This window comes from Oncorhynchus kisutch, linkage group LG17 (assembly GCF_002021735.2).
Source record: "Oncorhynchus kisutch isolate 150728-3 linkage group LG17, Okis_V2, whole genome shotgun sequence".
Lineage (NCBI taxonomy): Eukaryota > Metazoa > Chordata > Actinopteri > Salmoniformes > Salmonidae > Oncorhynchus > Oncorhynchus kisutch.
The window spans coordinates 77,718,325-77,745,927 of record NC_034190.2 but is presented as its reverse complement, the minus strand read 5'-3'; the positions used below and the strand labels follow the sequence as shown (position 1 = coordinate 77,745,927).

At 46.2% G+C, this 27,603-nt stretch overlaps 1 protein-coding gene and 2 pseudogenes across 1 annotated transcript; 2 read left to right on the top strand and 1 right to left on the bottom strand.

Moving 5' to 3' along the window:
- Positions 1-2,944: 2,944 nt before the first annotated feature.
- Positions 2,945-4,578, top strand: LOC109907085 (solute carrier family 41 member 3-like; annotated as a pseudogene).
- Positions 4,579-4,668: 90 nt separating this feature from the next.
- LOC109907084 (solute carrier family 41 member 3-like) lies at positions 4,669-11,092 on the top strand (annotated as a pseudogene).
- A 5,359-nt stretch (positions 11,093-16,451) lies between these two features.
- On the bottom strand, positions 16,452-27,313 carry LOC116354442 (carbohydrate sulfotransferase 11). Its single transcript, XM_031794683.1, has 3 exons — positions 26,804-27,313; positions 21,845-21,927; positions 16,452-19,494 (listed from the first exon to the last, which is right to left on the bottom strand). The coding sequence occupies exons 1-3, from the start codon at positions 26,895-26,897 to the stop codon at positions 18,649-18,651; spliced, it is 1,023 nt and encodes a 340-aa protein (XP_031650543.1). The 5' UTR covers positions 26,898-27,313; the 3' UTR covers positions 16,452-18,648.
- Positions 27,314-27,603: the final 290 nt, after the last annotated feature.

Here is a 27,603-nt window from a genome sequence, read left to right as displayed (position 1 = left end):
GTGATTGGACCAACTAATTGACCTCCATATTACTCTTACAGAATTTCCACGTAGATGGGGATATTGGAAATTTAATCAAAGCCTAATGGATGACATTTTGTTTTTAACTAAGCCAAAATAATTCAGAATTGACTTTTTTTCTGCACAACATACCCTACTGTTAAAAAGTTTGGGGTCACTTAGAACTGTCCTTGTTTTTGAAAGAAAGGCAAAACATTTTGTCCATTAAAATAATATCAAATTGATCAGAAATACAGTGTAGACATTGTTAATGTTGTAAATGACTATTGTAGCTGGAAACGGCAGATTTTTTTATGGAATATCTACATAGGCGTACATTGGCCCAATATCAGCACCCATCTCCTGTGTTCCAATGTGAAGAAAGCATTGCACGCGCTTCAATGGGGCAGAAGTCTGTGTTGTGGTGATTCTGAATGGCCAGATAGCTACAATATTATCAACCAGGCAAGGTTTTATGTTTCGCAGGGTTGACGGTTCCAGTCATGCAGGTGCAAGACCTATTAGTGTAGCAAACAGGTTGGTTGTTGGTTTGGTGCGTGTTATGTAATGTTATTGATTGCTTTTGTGTGGAAAGTGTTCAGTATAAGACACCACATCACATCCACCACCATGCCAGAAGGGGAGGCATGCCAGAGGAAGGGGAAGACCAAGGGGAAGGGGACAGGCAAAGGGGAAGGGGACAGGCATGCCAGAGGAAGGGGAAGACCAAGGGGAAGGGGACAGGCATGCCAGAGGAAGGGGAAGGGGACAGGCCAAGGGGAAGGGGAGGCATGTCAGAGGAAGGGGAAAGGCCAAGGGGAAGGGGAGGCATGCCAGAGGAAGGGGAAAGGCCAAGGGGAGGCATGCCAGAGGAAGGGGAAGGGGACAGGCCAAGGGGAAGGGGAGGCATGCCAGAGGAAGGGGAAAGGCCAAGGGGAGGCATGCCAGAGGAAGGGGAAGGGGACAGGCCAAGGGGAATGGGAGGCATGCCAGAGGAAGGGGAAAGGGACAGGCATGCTAGAGGAAGGGGAAGGGGACAGGCCAAGGGGAGGCATGCCAGAGGAAGGGGAAAGGGGACAGGCCAAGGGGAAGGGGAGGCATGCCAGAGGAAGGGGACAGGACAAGGGGAAGGGGAGGCATGCCAGAGGAAGGGGACGGGGACAGGCCAAGGGGAAAGGCATGACAGAGGAAGGGGACGGGGACAGGCATGCCAGAGGAAGGGGAAGACCAAGGTGAAGGGGAGGCATGCCAGAGGAAGGGGACAGGCCAAGGGGAAGGGGAGGCATGCCAGAGGAAGGGGACAGGCCAAGGGGAAGGGGAGGCATGCCAGAGGAAGGGGACGGGGACAGGCCAAGGGGAAAGGCATGACAGAGGAAGGGGACGGGGACAGGCATGGCAGAGGAAGGGGAAGAATGCCAGAGGAAGGGGACAGGCCAAGGTAGATGTGCAAGATGAGCTGACATTATTGCCCCCCATCCAGCTCATCAAGAAGGTTTCAATGGCCATGGTGAAGGAGGAGTCTAACATGTTCATAGGTCTCCAGGTGCTGTTTCCCTACCTACCTGCTGGCTGGGACAGGGATTTTTGTTTTACCTTTATTTAACTAGACAAGTCAGTTAAGAACAATTTCTTATTTTCAATGACAGCCTAGGAACAGTGGGTTAACTGCCTTGTTCAGGGGCAGAATGACAGGTTTTTACCTTGTCAGCTCGGGGATTCGATCTTGCAACCTTTCGGTTACAAGTCCAACGCGCTAACCACTCAGCTCCCTGCTGCCCCATGGTGCTGGACAGTGAGTGACTCCATGTTGCCTTGAACCCTGGCATGGAACCCTTCCATGTTGCCTTCTCATGTTCGAGTGAATACATCACAAGTCTATGAAGTAGACTGGCTTATATAGACAATCACTGATGCTTACACTGTTGGATCATCTATCAAATAATAATGCCAAAATCTTGGTGTGTTATCTTAGTATTTGAGGGCATAATTCATACTTCCAAAAAAATTCAAGTGTCTTGACTTTAAAAGAAAAATATCTCCTGCAGAGGCCTACCCTGACGGTGAATAAGTCATTTTTCATTTCTGTTTTCTCAGAAGGCACAGCGAGCATGTCTCCTGTCAGTGAGCCAGCAAAGGGCCATGGAAACAATCAAACAAATGGAATGGGAGCAACAAGGAGATTCGAATTGGATCAACTGTACCTGCTGCCTCTTTCTATTCTCAAATCACATTTTATTTGTCACATGCGCCAAATACAACAGGTGTAGTAGACCTTACCGTGAAATGCTTACTTACAAGCCCTTAAACAACAATGCAGTTCTAAGAAAAATAAGAGTTAAGAAAAATGTTGACTAAATAAACTAAAGTAATTAATCAAATACAAGAGCAACAATGAAATAACAATAACGAGGCTATATACAGGGGGTACCGGTACCGAGTCAAGGACCAGGAATTGAGTGAAAGCCTCTTGGTAGAGTAGTTTGTGTGCCAGTAAGATAGAGCCTGTTAGCAGTGTGGTCAACAGCTGTGGTAGTATCATATGACAGAGAGAGTGAACACTCTAGTGACGTCTGGACCCCTCACCAGGACTGATTCATCACAGGACAACACAACTGTTGTGGTTTTCTGTGTTTGTTCCAATCTCCCTAATCTGTTCTTGGTAAAAGGATATGGCTAGGACAGCAAAAGAACAACATGTAACTGCAAGAGGACTTTAATCAAGTTCACCCACTTTTCAGCACAACGGTCCATTGTTACGTCTTTATTGTAACCGGCCCTGTTGTCATGACATTTCATGAAAAGCAACACTGTAGTAAAGTCGAGCTCCCAGCTGTGAGGTAGGCAGCATATACACTAGCTTGAGGTGCTTACTGGCGAAGGAAACAGCCCTTCATCCCTACTCAGTCAATCCTTAACTTGGGTAATGGGGTAACTGTATACAACCATGGTGGTGACTGTGCTGAACCTGGAGCTGTGCTACCTGGGGAAGAAGTTGCGCGGCTTCACCTGTAAACTGACCCGATCTGCCCATGGCTTCCTGCCTGAGAGCTCCAGGAAGATCGCAACCCAGGTGCTACTGCCATACCTGGTGGCTGGACTGGAAATGGTCTCCGCTGGCATCATCATGGACATTATACAAGCAGGGATCTAGGGGACAGACTTACTACCATCCACTACTTCTATTTCTAATAATCTTTTAAGTTCGTGGTCTGGTGGGATGGGGGTGTGATAGGATGGGGTGTGGTGTGGTGTGATGGGGTGTGGTGTGGTGGGATGGGAAGGAGTGTGGTGGAATGGGGTATGGTGTAGTGGGTGGGGTGTGGTGGGATGGGGTATGGTGTAGTGGGTGGGGTGTGGTGGGATGGGGTATGGTGTAGTGGGTGGGGTGTGGTGGGATGGGGTATGGTGTGATGGGGTGTGGTGTGGTGGGATGGGAAGGAGTGTGGTGGAATGGGGTATGGTGTAGTGGGTGGGGTGTGGTGGGATGGGGTATGGTGTGATGGGGTGTGGTGTGGTGTGGTGGGATGGGAAGGAGAGTGGTAGAATGGGGTATGGTGTAGTGGGTGGGGTGTGGTGGGATGGGGTATGGTGTGATGGGGTGTGGTGTGGTGGGATGGGAAGGAGTGTGGTGGAATGGGGTATGGTGTAGTGGGTGGGGTGTGGTGGGATGGGCTATGGTGTGATGGGGTGTGGTGTGGTGTGGTGTGGTGGGAAGGAGTGTGGTGGAATGGGGTATGGTGTAGTGGGTGGGGTGTGGTGGGATGGAATGTGGTGTGGTGGGGTGGAATAAGATGGGGTGTGATGGAATGTGGTGTGGTGTGACTTGCTTTTGTATAACATATTATATGCCTATTTGATGAAGATTGATGGGAATCAAAATGGTCAGGTCATTTATGGCCAAAAGGGACAGGAGCACTTACAGCACTGTTAGACCTGGTTTTGAGACTTGGCTTTCTCCTGTTTGAAACTCTCTGGACATTTGCAAATATTCTAGTAGCCGGGGCATTGGAAACATGGACAATGACATGAAACAGGGAAGTCATCATGGCTTATATTTCCTGAGGCGAGGAAAGGATGGTCTGGGGAGGCTCTAATTGAATGGAGAGAGAATGGATGGGTGGGTGACAGAGGGAGGATTGATGAATAAGGCTGGTAGCGAGAGAGACAAGGTTCTGAGCTGGAGCTAAGGTTCTGGACCGTCCACCAGAGGAGGTAGAAGGAACTGGGACACTTCCCAAGATAGGTGTTAGATGATTGTTGAGCTTTGGGATGATGGCTGTGTCTGATGACAGTCAAATGCTTTTCAAAGTTGCCCTCTGGTGGTCAAACTAGCACTAACTAGCATTAATGGCAACAATGGCTGACACTTAAATGACGGTGCCATAGAATTCTGCGGCAGCCGTGTGCTGCAGTACGGCACAACTTTTTAAGGAAGAACCACTGTACATGTTTATTTCTGTTGAAGATGATCTCTATGTTTCAGCACTGGGAAGTGTCATCACAGAGATCTTCATCCTTGTCCCAGCTCTGGTGGGGCTGAAGGGAACATCTTGGCTGCTCGCCACTCCACCGCAGTGAGGCCACATCTTCTAGTATTAGCCAAAGTAGGAGGCAAGTAGCCTGGTCTCTTTATGTGCTCTTGATAACAAGTCTTCCACAGCATTTTACATGTTTTATGTTTAGTCATTTAGCAGATGTTCTCATCCAGAGTGACTTACAGGAGCAACTCAGGTTAAGTGCCTTGTTAAAGGGCACATCGACAGGTTTTTCACCTAGTCAGCTTGGGGACTCAAACCAGTGACCTTTCGGTTATTGGCCCAACACTCTTAACAACTAGGTCACCTGCCACACACCTCAACTTCTCCTTTCATTTCCCAGCCTGAAAGACAGATAGCAACACTAACTGAAGCACGAGGCTAACGTGACCTTTACTGGAGAAACGGATCACAGTAAAAACAGGTGTTGGAGTAGTCCAGGGTTAGGAAGAGGTCAAGATAGCCCTTGGTCACACATTATCCAAGGCATGATCATGTAGGTACGCTAAGCCCATAAGGTACAGTAGATGTGATGGATAGATGGACCCAGGGGTTGTGAAGGTCCATTCTCTACCCAGGTTCAGGCCACAGTGGTGGACTTCCTGCCTGCAGTTGCAGGCATAACACTGGGGTCCATGCCTAGAGGTGGGGTAGAGCTGGCCCAGGCTGCTGTAGTCTGTGCCAGCAGCATCATCACTGCATTCATGGCAGCACTGACTCTTGGTGAGTTCACCCTGAGATTGTCTTTATTGGATTGAGATGCCAAGTGTCTCAATAGTAGTATCTGTTAAGTTTGCCCTCCCTCCCTCCCTCCCTCCCTCCCTCCCTCCCTCCCTCCCTCCCTCCCTCCCTCCCTCTCTTTCTCTCTCTCTCCCTCTCTCTCTCTCTCACTCTCTCTCTCTTTCTGTCTCTCTCCTCCATACCTCTCTCTTTTCTCCATACCTCTCTCTCTCTCTACCTCACTTCCCATCTCCTTTCCCATCTCTCTCGCTCCCTCCCTCCATAGGTCTGGTGATGATCATGGTGATCATTGGCTCCAGGAAAGTAGGCATCAACCCAGACAACGTGGGAGATCTGATCACACAGTCTCTGCCGGCTGGATTCAGTTCAACACTCTAACAGTACCGAGGTAAGGCTTTATTATAACAGATGAAGGGTTTAATTGAACTTTGATTAAGAAATCAGTAATTTAACAATTAATAGAGTTGGTGCAGCACATGTATCTGGCTAAATAACTATTTAAGCCAATTAAGACCTCCAGTTTGTGGTAATAATATTCAGAACCAGCAGAGGGCAGCAGAAGTTACGTTTCAACTCATCTGTTGCCTGTTAGCACTGACTGTACAATTAGTTACTTTTACGAAGCTCAATGTGTACATGCAGAAGTAAAATGGCTTCAATATCTTATGAATATCAAACATGTTTGGGAAATATCTTGATTAATTTCAATGCAAGTTCAGCAATGCTCTTATGTCAGATGAATTGTATTCTCTATGTGTGGGATAGTGGTATTATTGTATTTATTGGAGACCATTCTAACCTGTGTTTTCTCTGTGTACTGTAGACTTCTGGTACCTGTGTCTGGTGTGTGTGTTCTTCCTGGCTCTGGTTCCCTGTGGGTGGTGGTGGCCCGGAAGAGCCCTCAAAACAAGAAGGTCCTTGTGTCTAGCTAGCAGCCTGTCATTGTAGCAATGTCCATCAGCAGGTAAATAGACAACTCGCCCAAAAGCCCATTTTGGCATGGGCAGCGCCATTGATGACTTTCACCATTTTACATACAAAGAACTATCTAATTATCTCTATGGGTACGACACACAGGACCTTAGCATTCAATACATGTTCCTGATCAGTAGATGTGTTACTGGTTTATTTCATCATGACCTTGTTCAGTTTCGTGGGACATATTTTGGACAAACTGTTAGCGACCCTAATTTTAAGGGAATGGCTGTCTTACACTCGTCATCAATGGTGGACTAATCATGGTGAAATGGTCTATCAACACACTATACAAGGATGGAAATGGGAGAGTGAGTTATTAACTGTCCCATGGAACATGCATGACTCTCTTCCTCTGAGTGAGGGTGTGATGTGATAGGATGCTGGGGACAGTGGTTCCACAGTCAGAGAGACTGAGAGACTATCGTGTCTGGCTGAGTGTCAGTTAGCTGTGTTTAAATGGCACATGCTGAGGGATCCTTTCAAAATGAGCCTGTTTAAGAGCACACAGCCAGATGTTCTGAGTCACAAATGGCAGTGTCCCAGGCTGATATTGGCAGCCTGATGTAGTGCATTGGATAACCACTGGACCTCTGTGAAATATTGCTTGCAGTGAATGTTAACGTTGTCCAATCTGGTTAGAATTTCCCCTCTACTGGTTCTGTGACTATAACGCAGAACGTTGTGTTTTTACCACTGTCCCCTCGAGTGTCTGCAAGTCTGAGATACACAGCTGCATTGGGTTTTGATTAAGATGTGACAAAAACAGTATTCCATGGCAACTGTGGCAGGACCACAAAGTAGAATCTGTCAATGTGGAGTTAATACATCAATTAAGAAATTATATAACTCAAACATTTCTAAGATTTCTATCCTTATAATGTCAGAAGCAAGTGGTGAGCAACATATGTGTTTTACAGAATAGAGATGAACATCTCAAAGGAAAGGATATGACTATATAATATGAGACTTGTGTGGGTGATACTCTCTCCATACATTTCTTGGTGCTTCCTCTCAGATGTTGGAGGGAACTTGGTGCCCATCCAGGCCAGTCGGATCTCTACCTACCTACGCTTCTGGAGTGTGATGGAGTCTTACCCTAGAAGATGAGATGGCACTGGCCCAACCCTTCAGCACCTCCTTCATCTCAGGTAAGGCTTGTCCACTCTGTCTTTCTATGGAGGGTCATGGCTGTCCGTGGTATTGCACGTAGATACTGTATGTCTTTATAAATAGGAACTCTACTCTTGGCATTTCTCTTCTATTTATCCTCTCTTGATTTTATCATAGGATTTGTACAGATGTACTTTTCAACCAGTGCTTAACTAACGAGAGAAAAGCTACCTGCAGTATCCATTAGTTGCCTCTCTCAGTATCCATCTCTCTGCTCCAGGAGACCACACTGCCTCCTTCATCTCTCTGCTCCAGTAGACCACACTGCCTCCTTCATCTTTCTGCTCCAAGAGACCACACTGCCCTCACTGTCTCCTTCATCTCTCTGCTCCAGTAGACCACACTGCCCACACTGTCTCCTTCATCTCTCTGCTCCAGTAGACCACACTGCCCACACTGTCTCCTTCATCTTTCTGCTCCAGGAGACCACACTGCCCACACTGTCTCCTTCATCTTTCTGCTCCAGTAGACCTCACTGCCCACACTGTCTCCTTCATCTTTCTGCTCCAGTAGACCTCACTGCCCACACTGTCTCCTTCATCTCTCTGCTCCAGTAGACCACACTGCCCAAACTGCCTCCTTCATCTTTCTGCTCCAGGAGACCTCGCTGTCTCCTTCATCTCTCTGCTCCAGGAGACCACACTGCCCACACTGTCTCCTTCATCTCTCTGCTCCAGTAGACCACACTGCCCACACTGTCTCCTTCATCTCTCTGCTCCAGTAGACCACACTGCCTCCTTCATCTTTCTGCCCCAGGAGACCACACTGCCCTCACTGTCTCCTCCATCTCTCTGCTCCAGGAGACCACACTGCCCTCACTGTCTCCTTCATCTTTCTGCTCCAGGAGACCACACTGCCTCCTTCATCTTTCTGCCCCAGGAGACCACACTGCCCTCACTGTCTCCTTCATCTCTCTGCTCCAGTAGACCACACTGCCTCCTTCATCTCTCTGCTCCAGGAGACCACACTGCCCTCACTGTCTCCTTCATCTCTCTGCTCCAAGAGACCACACTGCCCTCACTGTCTCCTTCATCTCTCTGCTCCAGTAGACCACACTGCCCTCACTGACTCCTTCATCTCTCTGCTCCAGGAGACCACACTGCCCTCACTGTCTCCTTCATCTCTCTGCTCCAAGAGACCACACTGCCCTCACTGTCTCCTTCATTCTCTCTGCTCCAGGAGACCACACTGCCCTCACTGTCTCCTTCATCTCTCTGCTCCAGTAGACCACACTGCCCACACTGTCTCCTTCATCTCTCTGCTCCAGTAGACCACACTGCCCTCACTGTCTCCTTCATCTTTCTGCTCCAGGAGACCACACTGCCTCCTTCATCTTTCTGCCCCAGGAGACCACAATGCCCTCACAGTCTCCTCCATCTCTCTGCTCCAGGAGACCATGCTGCCCTCACTGTCTCCTCCATCTCTCTGCTCCAAGAGACCACACTGCCCTCACTGTCTCCTCCACCTCTCTGCTCCAGTAGACCACTCTTCCCTCACTGTCTCTTTCATCTCTCTGCTCCAGGAGACCACACTGCCCTCACTGTCTCCTCCATCTCTCTGCTCCAGGAGACCACACTGCCCTCACTGACTCCTTCATCTCTCTGCTCCAGTAGACCACACTGCCCTCACTGACTCCTTCATCTCTCTGCTCCAGGAGACCACACTGCCCTCACTGTCTCCTCCATCTCTCTGCTCCAGGAGACCACACTGCCCTCACTGACTCCTTCATCTCTCTGCTCCAAGAGACCACACTGCCCTCACTGACTCCTTCATCTCTCTGCTCCAGGAGACCATGCTGCCCTCACTGTCTCCTTCATCTCTCTGCTCCAGGAGACCACACTGCCCACACTGACTCCTTCATCTCTCTGCTCCAGGAGACCATGCTGCCCTCACTGTCTCCTTCATCTCTCTGCTCCAGGAGACCACGCTGTCCTCACTGACTCCTTCATCTCTCTGCTCCAGGAGACCACATTGCCCTCACTGTCTCCTTCATCTCTCTGCTCCAGGAGACCACACTGCCCTCACTGTCTCCTTCATCTCTCTGCTCCAGGAGACCATGCTGCCCTCACTGACTCCTTCATCTCTCTGCTCCAGGAGACCACACTGCCCTCACTGACTCCTTCATCTCTCTGCTCCAGGAGACCACACTGCCCTCACTGTCTCCTTCATCTCTCTGCTCCAGTAGACCACACTGCCCACACTGTCTCCTTCATCTCTCTGCTCCAGTAGACCACACTGCCCTCACTGTCTCCTTCATCTTTCTGCTCCAGGAGACCACACTGCCTCCTTCATCTTTCTGCCCCAGGAGACCACAATGCCCTCACAGTCTCCTCCATCTCTCTGCTCCAGGAGACCATGCTGCCCTCACTGTCTCCTCCATCTCTCTGCTCCAAGAGACCACACTGCCCTCACTGTCTCCTCCACCTCTCTGCTCCAGTAGACCACTCTTCCCTCACTGTCTCTTTCATCTCTCTGCTCCAGGAGACCACACTGCCCTCACTGTCTCCTCCATCTCTCTGCTCCAGGAGACCACACTGCCCTCACTGACTCCTTCATCTCTCTGCTCCAGTAGACCACACTGCCCTCACTGACTCCTTCATCTCTCTGCTCCAGGAGACCACACTGCCCTCACTGTCTCCTCCATCTCTCTGCTCCAGGAGACCACACTGCCCTCACTGACTCCTTCATCTCTCTGCTCCAAGAGACCACACTGCCCTCACTGACTCCTTCATCTCTCTGCTCCAGGAGACCATGCTGCCCTCACTGTCTCCTTCATCTCTCTGCTCCAGGAGACCACACTGCCCACACTGACTCCTTCATCTCTCTGCTCCAGGAGACCATGCTGCCCTCACTGTCTCCTTCATCTCTCTGCTCCAGGAGACCACGCTGTCCTCACTGACTCCTTCATCTCTCTGCTCCAGGAGACCACATTGCCCTCACTGTCTCCTTCATCTCTCTGCTCCAGGAGACCACACTGCCCTCACTGTCTCCTTCATCTCTCTGCTCCAGGAGACCATGCTGCCCTCACTGACTCCTTCATCTCTCTGCTCCAGGAGACCACACTGCCCTCACTGACTCCTTCATCTCTCTGCTCCAGGAGACCACACTACCCTCACTGACTCCTCCATCTCTCTGTTCCAGTAGACCACGCTGCCCTCACTGTCTCCTTTATCATCTGCTACCTGTGTACCGCCCTCCTCCAGGTACGCCCGTCAGTCTGCTACTTGTGTGACACCCTCCTCCAGGTACGGACATCAGTCTGCTACCTGTGTGACACCCTCCTCCAGGTACACCCATCACTCTGCTACCTGTGTACTGCCCTCCTCCAGGTACGCCCATCAGTCTGCTACCTGTGTGACACCCTCCTCCAGGTACGCCGTCAGTCTGCTACCTGTGTGACACCCTCCTCCAGGTACGCCTGTCAGTCTGCTACCTGTGTACTGCCCTCCTCCAGGTACGCCCGTCAGTCTGCTACATGTGTACCGCCCTCCTCCAGGTACGCCCGTCAGTCTGCTACCTGTGTGACACCCTCCTCCAGGTACCCCTGTCAGTCTACTACCTGTGTACCGCCCTCCTCCAGGTACGCCCGTCAGTCTGCTACCTGTGTGACACCCTCCTCCAGGTACGCCTGTCAGTCTGCTACCTGTGTACCGCCCTCCTCCAGGTAAGCCCGTCAGTCTGCTACCTGTGTACCACCCTCCTCCAGGTAAGCCCTGCCACCTCGCCTGCCACCTCTGTCACTGGTCCACAGATGGAGTTTGGTCAAGTCTCCTACAGACTTATAAGGACTTCTCATTATAGCGTTATAGACCTATAAGTACTAAGGGGGGAATTCCGACCCGATAAGAACATAAATGGAGCGTAATTCCCTTTTCATGCACTTTTCTCTCTGCACATATTCTGACCTTGAACTTTAGCATGAGAACAGCATGATATTCACCCAGCTATTCGTTTGGGGTGGAGATTGAATAAATGAAGGTGTGGTGGAGGTGTGTCTAGAGATATTCTGACCTTGATTTAATTCCCTCATCATTCCACCACCTTTACGCGCAAGGAAACCATGAATGTCGAGAGAACACACCGGTTCCATGTTTCTTTTTGCTGATAGAATTTCCATACACTTTAATTATAAATCAATAAGAGCTAGTGATAAGAGTTAGGTAAATGAGTCATCCATTTCGAGAAGGGGATTGTAAATACACATTGCAATTATTTTAGATGATTTTTCCTTATGATCACTGGAGACTAAAGTGAAACCAGTCATATGGGAGAAAAGTAATATGGAAGTGCTGCATTGTGGCCCCTCTTCCACAGTGACGTAGGCTACAAACTGAAGGAAACAAACACTAAAGTCACAGTGACGTAACAAACACTAAAGTCACAGTTATAAATGTAGGCTACAAACTGAAGGAAACAAACACTAAAGTCGCAATTATAAATGTAGGCTACAAACTGAAGGAAACAAACACTAAAGTCACAGTTATAAATGTAGGCTACAAACTGAAGGAAACAAACACTAAAGTCACAGTTATAAATGTAGGATACAAACTGAAGGAAACAAACACTAAAGTCACAGTTATAAATGTAGGATACAAACTGAAGGAAACAAACACTAAAGTCACAGTTATAAATGTAGGATACAAACTGAAGGAAACAAACACTAAAGTCACAGTTATAAATGTAGGATACAAACTGAAGGAAACAAACACTAAAGTCACAGTTATAAATGTAGGATACAAACTGAAGGAAACAAACACTAAAGTCACAGTTATAAATGTAGGATACAAACTGAAGGAAACAAACACTAAAGTCACAGTTATAAATGTAGGATACAAACTGAAGGAAACAAACACTGGAAGGGGGTTATCAGTCTCCTACAGACCTCCCGGTGCTGTGTATTCCCAGACCATGGTTCTATATCGTCTCTCCCTGCCTCTCCTCTGACTTCACCACTGGAGGGGAGCGGAGTTAGTTACTCTACTGGGCGTGGCAGTATGACTCACTGAATACACACTCACTCAGCTGTTTAAAACCCTCATGTTTAAAACCTCAGAAGGTATGGATGATGGGACAAACTCAACACACTAAATGGAACTTTTCTGAAATTAGGGAACGGTTATTGATCACGAACGGTTGCATTGTATGTTGGTGAACTTGTTTACGGTATTTCTGGATGCAGGATGCATAGTGGGGCTTGGCAATATCCCTCTCATCATAGACAGGACTTTTAAAAAACTTACTTGACAGGTAATTACTGGAACCTTCTGTTGAAGACCAAAGTAGAAGCACCTTCATGCAAAAGTTTTAGAACACCGACTCATTCAAGGGTTTTCTTTATTTTTACTATTTTCTACATTGTCGAATAATAGTGAAGACATCAAAACTATTAAATAATGTTTGTAACCAAAAAAGCTTTAAACAAATCTAAATATATTTTAGATTCTTCAAATAGCCACACTTTGCATTTTTTTACCTTTATTTAACTAGGCAAGTCAGTTAAGACCAAATTCTTATTTTCAATGACGGCCTAGGAACAGTAGGTTAACTCTGCCTGTTCAGGGGCAGAACAACAGATTAGTACCTTGTCAGCTTGGGGGTTTGAACTTGCAACCTTGCGGTTACTAGTCCAACACTCTAACCACTAGGCTACCCTACCACCCGAGGACAGCTTTGCACACTCATGGCATTCTCATAACCAGCTTCACCTGGAATGCTTTTCCAACAGTCTTGAAGGAGTTCCCACATATGGTGAGCACTTGTTGGCTGCTTTTACTTCACTCTGCGGTCCAACTCATCCCAAACCATCTCAATTGGGTTGAGGTCGGAGATTGTGGAGCTGGCCTCTAATGCAGCACTCCATCAGTCTCCTTCTTGGTCAAATAGCCCTTGAACAGCCTGAAGGTGTGTTTGGTCATTGTACTGTTGAAAAACAAATGATAATCCCACTAAGCCCAAACCAGATGGGATGGCGTATCGCTGCAGAATGATGTGGTAGTCATGCTGGTTAAGTGTGCTTTGAATTCTAAATAAATCACAGACAGTGTCACCAGCAAAGCACCCCCCCACACACACCATAATACCACCTCCTCCATGCTTTACGGTGGGAAATACACATGCGGAGATCATCCGTTCACCCACACTGCATCTCACAAAAAATCTCCAATTTGGACTCCAGACCAAAGGACAAATTTCCACAGGTCTAATGTCCATTGCTCGTGTTTCTTGGCCCAAGCAAGTCTCTTCTTCTTATTGGTGTCCTTTAGTAGTGGTTTCTTTGCAGACATTTGACCATGAAGGCCTGATTCACGCAGTCTCTTCTGAACAGTTGATGTTGAGATGTGTATGTTACTTGAACTCTGTGACGCATTTATTTGGGCTGCAATTTCTGAGGCTGGTATGAACTTATCCTCTGCAGCAGAGGTAACTCTGGGTCTTCCTTTCCTGTGGCGGTCCTCATGAGAGCCAGTTTTATCATAGCGCTTGATGGTTTTTGCGACTACACTTGAAGAAACTTTCAAAGTTCTTGAAATGAACCGGATTGACTGACCTTCATGTCTTAAAGTAATGATGGACTGTGTTTTCTCTTTGCTTATTCAAGCTGTTATTGCCATAAAATGGACTTGGTCTTTTACCAAATAGGGCTTTCTTCTGTATACCACCCCTACCTTGTCACAACACAACTGTTTGACACAAACGCATTAAGAAGGAAAACAATTCCCCAAATGAACAAGGCACACCTGTTAATTGAAATGCATTCAGGTGACCACCTCATGAATCTGGATGAGAGAATGCCAAGAGTGTGCAAAGCTGTCATTAAGGCAAAGAGTGGCTATTTGAAGAATCTCAAATATAAAATACACTTTTTTGGTTACTACATGATTCCATGTGTTATTTCATAGTGTTGATGTCTTCACTATTATTCTACAATTATTCTACAATGAAAAACCCTTGAATGAGTCGGTGTTGTAAAACGTTTGACCGGTTGTGTACGTCACCACCAAGGTGTGGAAGAGAACTTGCGAATGTATCACTGGTGGAACATATTTGAAGGACATCAGTATTCATGAGTACTGTTGAAAGAGCAGCTTTCTGTCACCGTGTTACGTTCAAGTACTTTTAAAGGAGATTTTAAACCGTAATGAATCTTGAATGACGTTACCATTGACATGTCATCAGTAATGTGAAATGTGGTAAGGGCAAAGCATTGGAACTGTTCTGAAATCAGATTTAAGGTGTAGTCGTCCACATCTTACGACAGGACAGGAGCAACAATATTATTGCAAAACGCCTGATGAAGTATAAGTTGCACTAATGTTTTTCACATCTTAATGTTCAGTAGTAATCTTGAATGCAAAAGTTACAAAGAGAAGGTAGCTGTATTTCAGACATAACAATGTTCCCGTTCACATGCCTTCTGTATGTTACGACTGTGGTGTCCTCACTGCCTGCTCATTGGTTATCTAAACATGCCTTCTGTATGTTACGACTGTGGTGTCCTCACTGCCTGCTCATTGGTTATCTAAACATGCCTTCTGTATGTTACGACTGTGGTGTCCTCACTGCCTGCTCATTGGTTATCTAAACATGCCTTCTGTATGTTACGACTGTGGTGTCCTCGCTGCCTGCTCATTGGTTATCTAAACATGCCTTCTGTATGTTACGACTGTGGTGTCCTCGCTGCCTGCTCATTGGTTATCTAAACATGCCTTCTGTATGTTACGACTGTGGTGTCCTCACTGCCTGCTCATTGGTTATCTAAACATGCCTTCTGTATGTTACGACTGTGGTGTCCGCACTGCCTGCTCATTGGTTATCTAAACATGCCTTCTGTATGTTACGACTGTGGTGTCCTTGCTGCCTGCTCATTGGTTATCTAAACATGCCTTCTGTATGTTACGACTGTGGTGTCCGCACTGCCTGCTCATTGGTTATCTAAACATGCCTTCTGTATGTTACGACTGTGGTGTCCTTGCTGCCTGCTCATTGGTTATCTAAACATGCCTTCTGTATGTTACGACTGTGGTGTCCTCTCTGCCTGCTCATTGGTTATCTAAACATGCCTTCTGTATGTTACGACTGTGGTGTCCTCACTGCCTGCTCATTGGTTATCTAAACATGCCTTCTGTATGTTACGACTGTGGTGTCCTCGCTGCCTGCTCATTGGTTATCTAAACATGCCTTCTGTATGTTACGACTGTGGTGTCCTCGCTGCCTGCTCATTGGTTATCTAAACATGCCTTCTGTATGTTACGACTGTGGTGTCCTCGCTGCCTGCTCATTGGTTATCTAAACAGGCCTTCTGTATGTTACGACTGTGGTGTCCTCGCTGCCTGCTCATTGGTTATCTAAACATGCCTTCTGTATGTTACGACTGTGGTGTCCTCACTGCCTGCTCATTGGTTATCTAAACATGCCTTCTGTATGTTACGACTGTGGTGTCCTCACTGCCTGCTCATTGGTTATCTAAACAGGCCTTCTGTATGTTACGACTGTGGTGTCCTCGCTGCCTGCTCATTGGTTATCTAAACATGCATTCTGTATGTTACGACTGTGGTGTCCTCGCTGCCTGCTCATTGGTTATCTAAACATGCCTTTTTCTACACAATTGCAGAACTCTTGTATTATTTAAATAACCTTTCATAGACATTTACAAATCATGGTATCAAATACTTGATAAATGTACAACAAGCATTGATGTTTTCTGTGGCTCTGGTCAGTCCTATTGTAATAACAAATGCTAAACAGGTATGTGACAACATCAACTGTCATCTTTCTCTCTCAGCTCTGCTTGTCCACCACTCAGTCAGTACCATTGGTTTACATCTGACCACTGGTCTGTACCAGCCCATTTATTGGTATGATTTCACAGTAAGTTGGTATCACACGATGAGCACCTAGAGGGCATTTTAAAGTGGGTGTTAAATGTTCTCACTGCAGATTGGGCTTTGTGGAGTGGAGAAAACTTCAATTTCTTCACAATAGTTTTATAGCCGCAAAATAGATTTCTGTCACAGAATGGATTCATAATGGATTTTTTTATTGAACCTTTATTGAACCTTTATTTAACTAGGCAAATCAGGAAGGAAACGTGAAAAAAAGGAAACTTCTATGACGGTTTTGAAGTAGAACCGGTAATGACAATACACAATGACATCACTGTCTACTGGGTGCTTGGTTGTTGAGAAATTAGTGTAAAAAATATCATTTATATTAAATGGTGGGTAATTATTACTATAAAATACAATTTGCAAAATAAACATAAGGGTACTCTCATATCAGACAAAAGTAAGAGAAAATTAACCAGACTGTAGTACTGGTATAATAAATACACACTTCTCTGTAGGCTAAATACCAGGCGTTCCAGATGACTTGTCAACAACGGTGAAATGTTGTATGTGGATGTTCTAGAGCAGCCACTTCCCAGCTGAGAGGAGTTCATGAACTGAGACAACTCTATTGGTCGACACCTGTGTTCTCTCCAGACATTATTCACAGTCTATGGGTGTTTGTCTGAAACAGGCTGTACACAACTTGATTATGGCTCGTTAACATTAGGAGCAAATTCATTCAGACGAGAGTCTACTTCTATTTCAAGGCAACAATTTGAAAGTTGTAAAGTATTTGGTTGTTTCCAACACAAAGAACATGTCCTCCACACCACCGCTACCTCAACACATGGCCTATAAGCAGGGATCGTCCACTAGATTCAGCCATTGGCTGATCTTTTTTTGAGCGGATGGTCAGGGGGGCGGAACATAATTACAAATCATTTGTAGACTGGAAGAAGCCCAAACGTATATATTATTTGACTAAAACATAATCATTTCAAACCATGCTTTCATTTTCATATGATCACATATATCTCTCTACTAGGCGTGGGAAAACAGATTTCCTCAATTAAAATCACTTAGAGCTGATTTGCTCGTGTTTTTACAGTTTCTTTGTGTCCTGCAAATTATTTCTTTTTTTTGTTTTGTTTTGTTTGTTTAAACTATTATTATTTTTCGCTCAAACTTGGGGAGCCAAATAAAAATCACCCTCGGGCCAAATTCAGTTCACAGGCCACCAGTTGGTTAACCCTGGCCTATAGCATCAATTGATGCAAATTTATGTTGTTGTAGCAGTAAACGGTAAATATACCATTTTTATGGGCAAACTGTTGAGGCACAACATCAACAGGCATGAACATGTGATATTAAATGTCTTCATATACAGCTCATTTCAAGTCATGAAAAATATTGCACTTGTAAGCATGGTGTAAATTCAATAGAATATTTGTCTTTTACCAGAAGGCTTACCTGGTTTTAACCTGTAGTGCCCGTGTGGATAGTTAGCCCTACGTGGCTGTCCACAGTTCAACACGGAACTCTCTGACGAAGGGCAGCCTTGGACCAAACCACAGCTATGCGCGGTTTGCTCAGTCTGCCGTGAGCTAAAGAAAGAGGTGACTCTGCCAAACAGAGCATGTGGCATTTCTGTCATCAACTCCCTATCTGAAGTCATCATGCCTGCCAGGCTTCCTATACCCAGCATACATTGTTTATCAGTACATTTTTACTATCAACCTGTGGCTTGCATAACATCAACGAACAGGTGGCCACCAAGACCAAGGCAGTTATTTCTTACCACCGTCTTAGATTTATCAACTCATTTACATTTAAATTTGTTTTTTAAAAATGTATTCACATTGGGTCTTTGCAAACCTCATAACTCTGAGTAAATGGCAGCCTTTTCATGATTTTGAATGGGTAGACGGCTTTCTTTTGTTTGTTGGTTTATGTAAGTTCTACAACACCCTTTGTCCCCAGAGGAACAGTTTGGCTACATAAGATGTGCAAGAGTCAAGAAAACACGCTGTATGTGCAAGCAGAGAGAAATGCATAAATTGAATGTTCTCCCACAATTCACTCAAGTGTCCAATGACTCAGTCTATAATTACAATAAATACTACAATTGTATAAATAAAGAGGAAGGTTCACAACCCCCAACAAGAAGAACCTGCTTCTATCTTATATAGGCCACATGAAGAGACCTAGGAATGAACAGTGCCCCCAAAGTCACCCTTGATAATAAACGTCATACATCTAACAATGCAGGGAAGGCACTGGTAAGGCACTTACCAATAACATCTGAACACCACTACACACCCACCCAGATTGATTAGAAATTCCAGACCCAAAACAGATTGATTACTAAATCACAGTTGACATGGAGAGAGACGCCCTCACCTAAACTTCAAGTACTCTGGGTTGGAGTAGTTGAACAGCAGGAAGTCCATGTGGTAAAGGTTGTACAGCTTCTTCTGGTAGAAGGGACTGATGTTGTGGAAGAACTGAGCCGCCATGTCCCCGTTGGTCCTGGTGCTCTTGCCTGAGGTGGGAAAGTGGACCTCCCCGTCAGCGCCGGCCAGCCGCAGCACAGAGCGGGAGTCCTGCTCCAGAGTCTCATACTTCCCCACCACGTCGTAGTGGATGAGGCAGGGGTGGCACAGTGAGTGGATCCGTTCCCAGTGCTCGTTGAAGGGCTCCTCTCTCTGTGTGCGGGGATCAACCAGGTACTGCACAAACTCCTTGAAGGAGACATCGTTACCCTGCTCCAACGCCTCCGGCTCAGGGTGGGGCCGGTGTCGGCGGATGATCTTGGTGCCGTAGCGCTTGTGGAAGGCCGTGTTGTAGCTGCGGGTGAACTTGTTGCGGTAGGCCGACACCAGCCTCTCGAAGGGCTCCCGAACGAAGAGGAACTTCAGGTATCTGCGGAGGCGGTGGTTTATCTCGCCGGTGGAGTACTCTGACAGCGTGCGCAGGTTGCCTGCCACGTGGGCCTCATTGGCGGGGATGGCTAGGGGCTCGCGGTAGCGTCCGTCCCCCGTCAGGACCATGAGGACCCGTTTCCAGTTTGTGCAGGCCACCTTGGGGACGTAGCAGTACAGCAAACTGTGCTTATCGTCCACTATGAGGTGGCGGAGGTCATCTGGGGTCAACACCCGCCGCTTCCTGGTGTGGGTGAGACACGCCTCCTCTAGCAGCTCCCGCCGACCACGCAGAGACGCCTGCGCGGCAGACATGTCCAACTACAGACAGAGAGAAGGAGACAATACTCACATTTACAATTAAACACTTATTAGTGATGAAATATTCAATCTATCCAAGTGATAACATTTTCATCTCTCCAAGTGATAATGTCTAGCCACATCCTCTGACTAAGACAATTGTGCCCAACAGGCAGGGTTTGAATCTATCTTGTCAGATGAGTCAGATGAACAGGAATTGGCCTGACATCAAGGCCAACCACAGTGTTTCACACTCTAATGAAGACACGGCTTGATCTGAACATCGAGGAAGCAACAAAGGGATTCAAATCAAATCAAGTCCAATTGTATTTGCCACATGTGCCGAATACATCAGGTGTAGGTAGATCTTACAGTTAAATACTTACTTACAGGCCCCTAACCAGCAATGCAGTTGGTTAAGGGAAATAAACGTAACACATAATTACAGAGCAGTAGTGAAATAACAATAGCGAGCCTGTTTGCAGGGGTACCGCTACAGAGTCAATGTGTGGGGGCACCGGTTAGTCCAGGTCATTGAGGTAATATGTACAACGTAGGTAGAGTTATTAAAGTGACTATGCATAGATAATAACAGAGAGTAGCAGCAGTGTAGAAGGGGGTGGGGCAATGCAAATAGTCTGGGTAGCCATTTGATTAGCTGTTCAGGAGTCTTGTGGCTTGGGGGGGTAGAAGCTGTTAAGAAGCCTTTTGGACCTAGACTTGGGGCTCCGGTACCACTTGCCGTGCGGTAGCAGAGAGTCTATGACTAGAGTGGCTGGAGTCTTTGACCATTTTTAGGGCCTTCCTCTGACTTCCTCTAATTGGACATGGTGCTTTGTTTCTGACCCGCTCTGGTTGAGCCTGAAAAAAATGGATCAAGAGAGGCGGTGCCAGGTGGACTGGGTCAAAGAGGAGGAGAACAAAACTGATAAGACGAGCTACATCAGCAGCACCAAACGACTATCATCAGTGTCATTGAGAAAGCATGATTACACAGACAACACACATGGAGAGGGAGAGAGAGAGAGAGAGAGAGAGAGAGAGAGAGAGAGAGAGAGAGACAGAGAGAGAGAGACAGAGAGAGACAGAGAGAGACAGAGAGAGAGAGAGAGAGACAGAGAGAGAGAGAGAGAGAGAGAGAGAGAGACAGAGAGAGAGAGAGGCAGAGAGAGAGAGGCAGAGAGAGAGAGAGAGAGAGAGAGAGAGAGGGAGAGAGGGAGAGAGAGAGAGGGAGAGAGAGAGAGAGAGAGGGGAGAGAGAGAGAGAGGGAGAGAGAGACAGAGACAGAGAGAGAGAGAGAGAGAGAGAGAGAGAGAGAGAGAGAGAGAGAGAGAGAGAGAGAGAGAGAGAGAGAGAGAGAGAGAGACAGAGAGAGAGAGAGACAGAGAGAGAGAGAGAGAGCGCACGATGCAGACAAAGGGAGAGATCACTCAGCATTCACTGGATTCCTGAGATATTGGCGCTGGAAAGAGAGCTTTGTCTTTCTGCAGAAGAGGGGGTAGTATTTTTTATAGTAACCACTAAGAACCTGAGTCCTAACTTCTAAGTCAAATCAAATGAGCTCAACTCAGCTTTGAAGTATTGCTTAAGCCATGACATCTGAGGAAGGTAAAGGTAGGTAGTGTGATGCTAAAGCCATGACCTCTGACCTCTGAGGAAGGTAAAGGTATGTAGTGTGATGCTAAAGCCATGACCTCTGACGAAGGTAAAGGTATGTAGTGTGATGCTAAAGCCATGACCTCTGACGAAGGTAAAGGTATGTAGTGTGATGCTAAAGCCATGACCTCTGACCTCTGAGGAAGGTAAAGGTATGTAGTGTGATGCTAAAGCCATGACCTCTGAGGAAGGTAAAGGTATGTAGTGTGATGCTAAGGCTATGATTCTGACCTCTGAGGAAGGTATAGGTATGTAGTGTGATGCTAAAGCCATGACCTCTGACAAAGGTAAAGGTATGTAGTGTGATGCTAAAGCCATGACCTCTGACCTCTGAGGAAGGTAAAGGTATGTAGTGTGATGCTAAAGCCATGACCTCTGACCTCTGAGGAAGGTAAAGGTATGTAGTGTGATGCTAAAGCCAAGACCTCTGACCTCTGAGGAAGGTAGAGGTATGTAGTGTGATGTAACATTTCATGTAAAGCAGCAGTCATTCAGTTGAGAGACCAAAGGCGACCCAAAAACAATATTGTTTGAGAAATCAACTATGTGTAGAGCAAATTAAATTAGTCAAAGTGGCTCTCGAAGATAAATACTTTGTCAAATTACATTTCCTGTGTGTGACACATCTGGAAACACTAACGCATAAATAGTATATAACCGCGAGTGTTCTCACACCCAAGACATGATCGAATGGGGCCATTTTAATTCTAGTCACCTGGTCTTCGTTGTAGAGGGTCTGTAGTGGACTTCTCCTTGTCTTCCCCGGGCCGATGCCCTTCCCCCCAAACTGCTCCACGGCTACAGAAACAAGGGCAGAGAGGGAGAAAAGGGGAAACAGATGAATCATCTAAAAAAGGGCAGTATTGGCTGTTTTCTGTAGTGTTCAGTGATGGTGCTCGGTGTTCATGGAACATTGGCCTCACTGTGGATTCCTTTGGATTTCAACAACTTATATGTTACTGGTTGAGCTGTTCTGAACAGTGTTTACCCTGCTCTCTATAGAACTTATATGTTACTGGTTGAGCTGTTCTGAACAGTGTTTACCCTGCTCTCTATAGAACTTATATGTTACTGGTTGAGCTGTTCTGAACAGTGTTTACCCTGCTCTCTATAGAACTTATATGTTACTGGTTGAGCTGTTCTGAACAGTGTTTACCCTGCTCTATATACAGTGCTGCTGTAGCCCATCTAGTTCTCATGTCTGTTTTGCCGTATGGTGCACGATCTCACATGAGTAACACATCTGTGCAGGGATACTGGCATTTCGGGTGAATTATTATACAGTAGAGGCCCAAAGGTTTGGGTAACCCTGCATGAGACAACCTTCCTGCGTCCATCATGATGTGATGATGATCACCCATAACATGCCTTCCCTTTCCCCTAGATTTACATTTTCTGTAGGAACATCCTGTTCCTTTCAAGAATCCCAGTCCTCCCCTCCCACCAGCCCCCACCCCTAGCCATAGCGCCTCAGGGCTGGAGGCATGTCAGTGGTGGGGCCCTCCTCACTAGTGAGAGGAAACTGATTGGATTTGCACATGTGCCACTAGTATGCAGAGGATTGCCTTACATCTCACAGGAGAGAGAGAGAGAGAGAGAGAGAGAGAGAGAGAGAGAGAGAGAGAGAGAGAGAGAGAGAGAGCACGATGCAGACATAAAGGGAGAGATCACTCAGCATTCACTGAGGAGTGACAGAGAGACAGAGACAGAGAGAGAGAGAGAGAGAGAGAGAGAGACTGTGACAGAGAGAGTGACAGAGACAGTGACAGAGAGACAGAGAGAGAGAGACAGAGACAGTGAGAGAGACAGTGAGAGAGAGAGAGAGAGACAGCGAGGCAGAGTGACAGAGACAGTGAGAGAGACAGTGACAGAGACAGAGTGACAGTGACAGAGACAGAGTGACAGTGACAGAGACAGTGAGAGAGAGAGAGAGAGACAGCGAGGCAGAGTGACAGAGACAGTGAGAGAGAGAGAGGGGGGGGAGAGAGAGAAATAGAGAGAGGGGGGGGGGGGAGATAGAGAGGACACAGAAGGAGAAGAGGACCAGGTGGGGGGAGGAAAAGGGGAAGTTCTTCTAGCCGACAACCCCACAACTCCTACCTCAGGTATACATATATACCCTCAGTAAAGTGCTGGGAAAGTGGGTCAAGAAGACTGAAGCTGAGGCACTCTCAACACAACAAACATGGTGGTGCAATAGCAAATAACCAACTGCATGAATAAACATTACAATTATGTGTTATGTATTAGTTTATCCTAATTCAGTTCATGAATCAGCTTGTTAAAGCAGTCTTACTAAGTATTTTAATTGAAGAAAAAAAAACCTTCCCCCTTCGACATCTCTGTCAGCTCATCTGCTCTACATATCTGTGACAATGACTGTGACTTCCGCTTTGGAGGAATTGCACTGTGCACAGAGAGGGGGAAGTTTCAGTGTTACAAAACAACGTCAAGATTCCAAATGAAACCCTTGTCTATGCACTGGCCAAAGATAAGTACACACCAGTACATCACCGGGGCCAAGCTTCCTGCCATCCAGGACCTATATACTAGGCTGGGTCAAAGGACAGGCCCCAAAACTCCAGTCACCCAAGTCACAGACTGTTCTCTCTACTACCGCACGGCAAGCGGTACCAGAGCGCCAAGTCTAGGACCAAAAAGCTCCTTAACAGCTTCTTCCCCCAAGCTATAAGACTGCTGAACAATGAATCAAATGCCTGCCCCTGTCACCCCGCACATTGACTCGGTACCGGTACCCCCGTATAGCCTCGTTATTGTTATTGTCATTTTATTGTGATACTTTTTATTTTTTACTTTAATTTATTTAGTAAATATTTTCTTAACGCTATGAACTACATTGTTAGTTAAGGGCTTGTGAGTAAGAATTTCACATTAAGGTACCTGTTGTATTCGGCGCATGTGACAAATATTATTTTATTTGAAATCAGAAGATTTCTGCTTTTGAAAAAAGAACAATCTTTTAGCATGTCCTCTCATTATGGAGAAGAGATCACAGGATGCACGTTTCATTATTCACTGTACTGTTAGTGACCATATCTGTATAGCATGCACCCCAGGTACTGAATAAGCAGGATAGAAATGGAATGAAAACAGTGAGCAATTTACTTCTAATTGCTTCTAAGCAAGAACACAAACCCAGCAGGTGTAGGCATGGCTGACTCAGCTCTATGCCAGCGTGGGAATGGGGTTTGGGACAAACACCAAACGTTAGGAACACCTTCCTGATACTGAGTCCCACCAGTGGTGTGCCTGGCACCTACCTCCATACCCCGTTCAAAGGCACTTCAAACCTTATGTCTTGCCCATTCACCCTCTGAACGGCACACATACACAATCCATGGCTCAATTGTCTCAAGGATTAAAAATCCTTCTTTAACCTGTCTCCTCCTCTTCATTTCTATTTTTACATTTAACCTTTATTGAACTTGGCAAGTCAGTTAAGAACAAATTCTTATTTACAATGACGGCCTACACCGGGCCAAAACCAGAAGACGCTGCAATTGTGCACCGCCCTATGGGACTCCCAATCACGGCCGGATGTGATACAGCCTGGAATCAAGATGCACTGAGATGCAGTGCCTTAGACCGCTGCCCCACTCGGGTGCATACACTGACTGAAGTGGATTTAACAAGTGACATCAATAAGGGATGTTGGTCCATGTCGTGGAAAGAGCAGGTGTTCTTAATGTTTTGTCCACTCAGGGTACAGTATGCCAACCTTGTTTGTTTACTTGACAAGACCCACATGATGCCACAGTGTGTGTGTATGTGTGTGTTAGTGAAAGTTTAAATCCCTCATTCTTAGCAGATGTCTTGTGGCAGCGTTTGATGAATAAAATAATTAGAAACGATATCTGATAGTGAAGTATTTAAGGTTTAGAACAAGACCAGAAGTAATCAAAATGCCAAAGAGTTGAGAAAGTCTGCTCAGCATGTGGTACTGGGCTCATGCCATTCCACCTAAAATGACGTCAGGACTTCAGCCAAAGACCGTCAGGAGGGAGTATAGACAAACCAAATATATCTGAAGGAGGTTCCGTATGAAACGTTCCCTCAACGTAACAGTATTTTCACCTTTCACATTGTGAATACATCTGCCCACTATAGGAAAATACACACTTCTGTTCAATTCTCAACTTTCATAATAACTCTAGTGTAAGCAATGGCTAATGAATGTGCTTCCCTGGGTCCTGTGCTTCCCTGGGTGTTGGCGGCTCAGCAAAATGCACAATGGGGTCAGAACAATAAGCTCTATTTCTCTTCCTGTCTACTAACACACTGGGACTCCAGTGTGTGTGTGTGTGTGTGTGTGTGTGTGTGTGTGTGTGTGTGTGTGCTTGTGTGTGTGTGCGGAGCAGGTGGATATGTGTGACGTGCTGAACGAGGGCATGTGTGTTTTATGAGAGGGTTAGTGTGTTCTCAGTGGACGTACCTCATCCAGTCCATATGGGTTTCATGTTAATGCCATCAGCGTTGAAATAAATGCTGCCTATGCAAGTCAGACACAAATAAGGAAATGTGTATGGTTTTAGAAGTTAACCCTTCCGACTTCCTCATATGTTTTACTCATATCACACAGAGTAGCTTCGCGTAACTTCTCTGACAACATGAGGGTTTGGGAGGAAAGGAAGGACTGTCACAGACTATATGTTGTCTACAGTATGTGGTCAGAGAGAGGCCTGCTATTGGCTGTCACATTTGGCAGGGCTAAAATAGATCTACATTACAGAATAACTAACAATTAGACATGCCCGGACAGTGCTGTGCCTCCGGCATTGAACAGTACATGTGTAGGAGCTCTGCCGTAAAGCAGATAAACAAGCCCAGACAGTGCAGGTATTAAGAGGAGACGGTTGGAGAGGAAGGATGATTCTGTTCTGATTGTATTCTGTTAACTGTATTCTGTATTCTGTTAACTTTTAATGTTTAAACAGAAAGACTCTAATGACATAATGTAATAGCATAGTAGTGTTCCTTCCTCGGTTGCACTTAGTCTTGGAGGCTCTGTAAAATGAAGTACCTGGACTTATTAAACAACAGCATACACACTGTGACATACAAATGTATAGTTCATTTTGAATTCTCTCTCTATTAAAACGTAAGACATAACCCAGGAAGGAGGTCAGGTTAGGTTGACCACTCTTTTCACTTCTCTCCTATTTTTTATGTCCCTCGGTATCCCTCCACTAAGGGTAAATGCTTCCTGTTCCTCTGTCTCTGCCCAGTGGAGAACATGAGAGCTGAGACTGGTCCAAAAGGAACAGGAATGCAGCAGGGTCTCTCAGAGGGGGCTATCACAACATTCCACGGTTCACACTCACAGTGGTCTTATTCATGCCGTGCCATTTACCCCTTTCATTGTGTCCCAACTCAACACACATGCTAATTTAGAAACCACACCATTATTCAGAGGGGGACACTGTGCAACAGGCAGGGTAGAGATTTGCATCACTTCGGAGTCCTCTTTGGTAGCATCGTGGCACAAACCTACAGCTCGTTTCAGTTAGACATGATGTTTGTGATCTAGACAACTAGGCTAATGAACAACAGCGAACAACGTGTTATACCTAATACCCCAAAACGTCCCTCTACAGGTGCATAGGGACACCATCCCATGGCTGATGTAAGATGATGGTCGACAGTCCACACTTACCTGGCCTTGTGATGTTCTGAAAGTACAATATGACCATGAAAAGTGACCCAACGCATGTCGCCAGGAAAATTCGTCCAACTTTGGGTTTTGTCATCCTGATTCCCCGAGCTGGCAGAGTAGAGCAGAACCCTCTCCCCGAGGTGTCTCATGCGAGGCAGCTCGTCTGATGCGACTTAACGATAGAAGGGAAAGAATGGACCTTCATGTGGAAAAACTTGGCAGTGATACCGTTATATCAGTCTATTTCTCAATTATTCTATTCGACGAAAAAAAATATTGGAACGCGCGAAAGTCGGATGCCTTTGTAGGAGTTCAGATCAATTATATATTTCAATCATATTTTACGTTCCGCTGAAATTTCTCATCGTATACAAGTCCCGAGAGAGCCAGATTGTTTCGGAGTTCTCTGATAATCCCCATCGTTCAACAATTTTCGTTTCGTAAATTTTTTCAACCCAGTCAAACTTCCCGAAACATGGTCGGCGGCACTGGGCTATGACGTCACACCCACCCCTAGTACTTTCTTGCGGTGACCGTCACCCATCAGAAGGTTGTCACTAGTTACTACAGCCACAAAGTCAAAATTGTATAATAGGTGGGGTTTAGCCATGATGATGACTTTGTGGCTGTGGTAACTAGTGACGACCCCAATCTTCCCTGTGACAAATTAATCCAATAATATAGGTCAGGGTTCCCCAACTGGTGGCCCGCGTGCCCCCGAGTTATTTGAGAAGAAAATATATATATATATATATACACACTACCATTCAGAAGTTTGGGGTCACTTAGAAATGTCCTTG